Below are 3,890 nucleotides of genomic sequence, written 5' to 3' on the forward strand. Positions count from 1 at the left end.
TCTCTGTGTATCAAAATAGCATTACTTGTGCACAAGCTTCATAGCTATCCTAATAGAAAGCCTATTCTTCCTCGAAAAGGTCCATGACAATGCAAGATTTTGCAAAAAGCATCATCATGGATCACTTCCAGGAAATAAAAATCGGCAAGTTTCTGTTGTGTCCACTGTTGTTCATCCTGTCATCATCATGGTTGTCGTGGGTTGCTAGGTCTGCCCATCTCCCTCTCCGAGCTGCACCTGGATGGAAACAAGATCACCAAGGTGATGGCGGACAGCCTGAAGGGCCTGAAGAACCTGGCTAAGTAATTATGTTTTGTTTTATGTGTTTAATGTTTCAAAAACATTTGGCAAATGTTAAACCAAATTCTGTTCACAGAACAGTCTGTCCACGAACGCTAACCTAACATAAGTACTCGGATTGAAGCTATGCTTCATGCAGGCTCACAATAACAGTGAAATGCATAGGATGAACGATTACAGTTCTGATCAAACTGGTTTTGAAAGAATCAAACCCCATTTTCATTTACAGCCTTTGGCTTCTCTACCATATGTTCCTGCCTATCCTACTATAGTGTGCTGTATATACCTCTCTCTCTCTCTCTCCCTCTCTCTCTCTCTCTCTCTCTCTCTCTCTCTCTCTCTCTCTCTCTGTCCTCTCTCTCTCTCTCTCTCTCTCTCTCTCTGTCCTCTCCCTCTCTCTTTCTCTGTCCTCTCTCTCTCTCTGTCCTCTCTCTCTCTCTCTCTCTCTCCCTCTCTCTCTCTCTCCCTCTCTCCCTCTCTCTTTCTCTGTCCTCTCTCTCTCTCCCTCTCTCTCTCTCTCTCTCTCTCTCTCTCTCTCTCTGTCCTCTCTGTCTCTCTCCCTCTCTCTCTCTCTCTCTCTCTCTCTCTCAGGGAAGTAGATTTATACCCCAGGGAAGTAGATTTATCAAAGCATTATGTATTTTGAGAGATTTTCACAACATTGATATGAAAACAGTACTTTTTGAAATTCAAACAACTATTTTGCTTTTAAAATATGATACGCCGGGTTTATAAGATCAGGGCTTGAAAGTGCTATGCCAACGCATGGAGAGACTAAACAGGAACCAAAAATACTTTTATGCAGTACAAGCAGTTTATTTTGGAAAGAAAAAAGGTTTGAATATTTTTCCATTTGGTGGTTCTCATCACATTCACTTGTGAGTAGATCATGGTTAATTTTGTTTCTCAACTTGAAATTATTAATTCTTTCTCAGATTGGTGCAATTAATTGTTTCTTTCTCGTTTATTTGCTCGCACAATCATTACATTGCCCTTGCACTTCAATTTGTGAATAGTTGAAGCCCTGTTTTCCACTCTATCCTATTGGCCCTCATACATTATTTACCACTTTCCCATTGGCTGGTCTTTACACATGCTGTGCTTCTCCCATTGGCTGTTGTGTCCTCCAGGCTGGGTCTGAGCTACAATGAGATCAGTGTGGTGGAGAACGGATCTCTGGCCATGATGCCTCACCTGAGAGAGCTGCACCTGGACAACAATGCCCTGACCAGCGTGCCCGTGGGTCTGCCCGAGCACAAGTACATCCAGGTGGGTATCCACAGTCATGCCACGGATTCTGTCTGTAGTCGCAACACAAGTTTTCACAGAACAGTTGCGTCATTTACCTTGCTCATTAATATTCCTTCAAACGCTCCATGCATGCCATTAACCACGCCCTCACGTCAATGTCCTCTCCAGGTGATCTATCTCCATGTCAACAAGATTGCTGCCGTGGGAACAGGGGACTTCTGCCCCGCGGGCTACAACACCAAGAAGGCGATGTACTCTGGCATCAGCCTGTTCAGCAACCCTGTGCCCTATTGGGAGGTTCAGCCAATCACCTTCCGCTGTGTGTTTGACCGCTCCGCCATCCAACTTGGCAACTACAGGAAGAAGTAGAGTGTCCCTGAGATAGTGTGTGTGCCCGTGTGTGTGTGTATAAGTATGTGTGTGTGTGTTCGGACCGCAGCCCAACAACAATCTGCAACCCATCACCCGCTAACGACAACGTGATCCAAGTGCACACCCAAACCTAGTCATCTCTGACATGTCACAATACCATTTCAAACACATAGTACAGTTTTAGCAAAACTATTCATGGTACAGCATGTTTTCACAAGAAAGTACAGTTACAACACTCAGGACCAGACCATGGCACAGTCCTAACTCAAACCAGCTGAGCAGATATCAGTTCATGTTCAGTCCATACTCAACAGTTATTATCTCCAGGATTAACTCACGAATAACACATTTTTAATACCCTCTATAGAGTCCTAGTTATCTGTCAGAAAGGTCAACTCACTGTCCATATTTTTTGGTATGCACCTTCATATCTCATTACTGGAATGTTGTTTTGTGTAAAAGTAACGCTATGAAAGAAGACAAATAATTTTCCACAACGAAAACAAAATCTATGACCACTTTGAAAAGACGTACGCGTTTAACCCTTTAACTGTCGCACGTCAGCTATAGAGAGTGGCGGACGAGAACACCAGGAAAAAAAAAATCCAAATTTGACAGTTGTAGACATTCTGGACCCCGAGCCATTTTGCGCATAACTCTGTGACAATTAGGTTAGCTGACCTGCAGCGCGGGCAGCAAAGGGTTAACAAAGGGTTAACAAAGGGTTAACAAAGGGTTAACCATTAACAACAGCTGGTATAGTAGAATGTACTAGAGTATATTACCTGTGTAGTGCTAGCGTTCAAAGTGTACCATTAAGATATTTTGTACTCTTTGAGGGAATTCTGATTTTCTTTTCATATCGTAGTCAATTGAAGTAGAGAAAAAAAACGATTGTTTATTCTGTCACATTGCAATTTCTCCTGCTTGCTTCAGTGTTGATTAAGTTTTGATGTTTTTACAAATGTTACAATAGTTTTATGATTTTTCTCACATCCCCCCCCACCCCACCCCCCTCTTATGTAATATTAGATATCAAAACCAAGGTGAAAATAGCTCATAAAGATGTAGAATAAACAATATATATGTTTTGAACAGAAGCCATTCCCAAAGATCTATACGCATGCTTTGTTTCTTTTGACTTGAAGCAGGTTGTGGTTTCTGGAATGCCATGTTTATGCATATGTATCTCTTTTTTTTTATTTTTCCTTTCTTTTTCTTTCTTTTTTTCAAGTCTGAAGAGAATTGGAGGGTACGGTTGGACTGGCATGCCCACCGCACTCATGTTAGTGTGAATGTTGTATGTATAGACGCTGTATATAAATGCTGTATAAAAAAAAAACCTCTTCTTGCTTAAAAGCACAAGCACTTACAGTAGTTTAGACTTAATATATCGGCAATAAAGGTGTTCCTCTATTTTTCCCGAGCAGGGGCTCCAGCTAAGGTGTCCTGAACCAAATAAAAAGTCCAATTAAAAAGCAGTACTTTCTGGGGGGTGTCACAACCAGATCTTATACCATGTCAGTGGTGTGTATGAAGGGTGGCACTGTACTCCCTGTCACTAGATGGCGTTATGTCATACATGGCACAAGAAAACAGCAAGACTTGATGATGAGTTTCCTGGTGAACAAGGCCTCAAGGAGGAACAGGTGAGAAATCAGAGGAAGGATTTCCGCTGATATACTACACTCTACACTCTCACACACCGAATGCTACATAAATAAATGCCACAGGATTGTTGTCACTAATTCAATAAGATTTTGGCTTAATTGTTGACTATATAGTTCATCATATAACATCAGTTAATTTATTATCGTATTAGATCACACAGTCCTCCGTTTAAGGCCAACAAACTTTTGCAGAAGAAGGTTTTGTTCATGGGTATAGGGAGGTGTGCCTCTCTGTCCAATCAGGTCAAACGGGAAGCCATTTTTGGCTCGTGAGCGCTCATTTTAGAACTAGTGGCT

The 3,890-nt window shown here is 41.9% G+C and overlaps 1 protein-coding gene across 1 annotated transcript in view; it reads left to right on the forward strand.

Annotated features, from left to right (window-relative positions):
• Positions 1 to 3,171, forward strand: part of dcn (decorin) — a 19,967-nt gene extending 16,796 nt beyond the window's left edge. The window contains exons 6-8 of the mRNA XM_083691705.1: positions 209 to 302; positions 1,431 to 1,569; positions 1,720 to 3,171. Coding sequence (XP_083547831.1) covers positions 209 to 302; positions 1,431 to 1,569; positions 1,720 to 1,920 — 434 coding nt within the window. The 3' untranslated portion in view covers positions 1,921 to 3,171. The remainder of the gene's footprint in view (positions 1 to 208; positions 303 to 1,430; positions 1,570 to 1,719) is intronic.
• The last annotated feature ends 719 nt before the right edge of the window (positions 3,172 to 3,890 follow it).

The sequence above is a fragment of the Argentina silus genome, assembly GCF_951799395.1.
Source record: "Argentina silus genome assembly, chromosome: 20".
Lineage (NCBI taxonomy): Eukaryota > Metazoa > Chordata > Actinopteri > Argentiniformes > Argentinidae > Argentina > Argentina silus.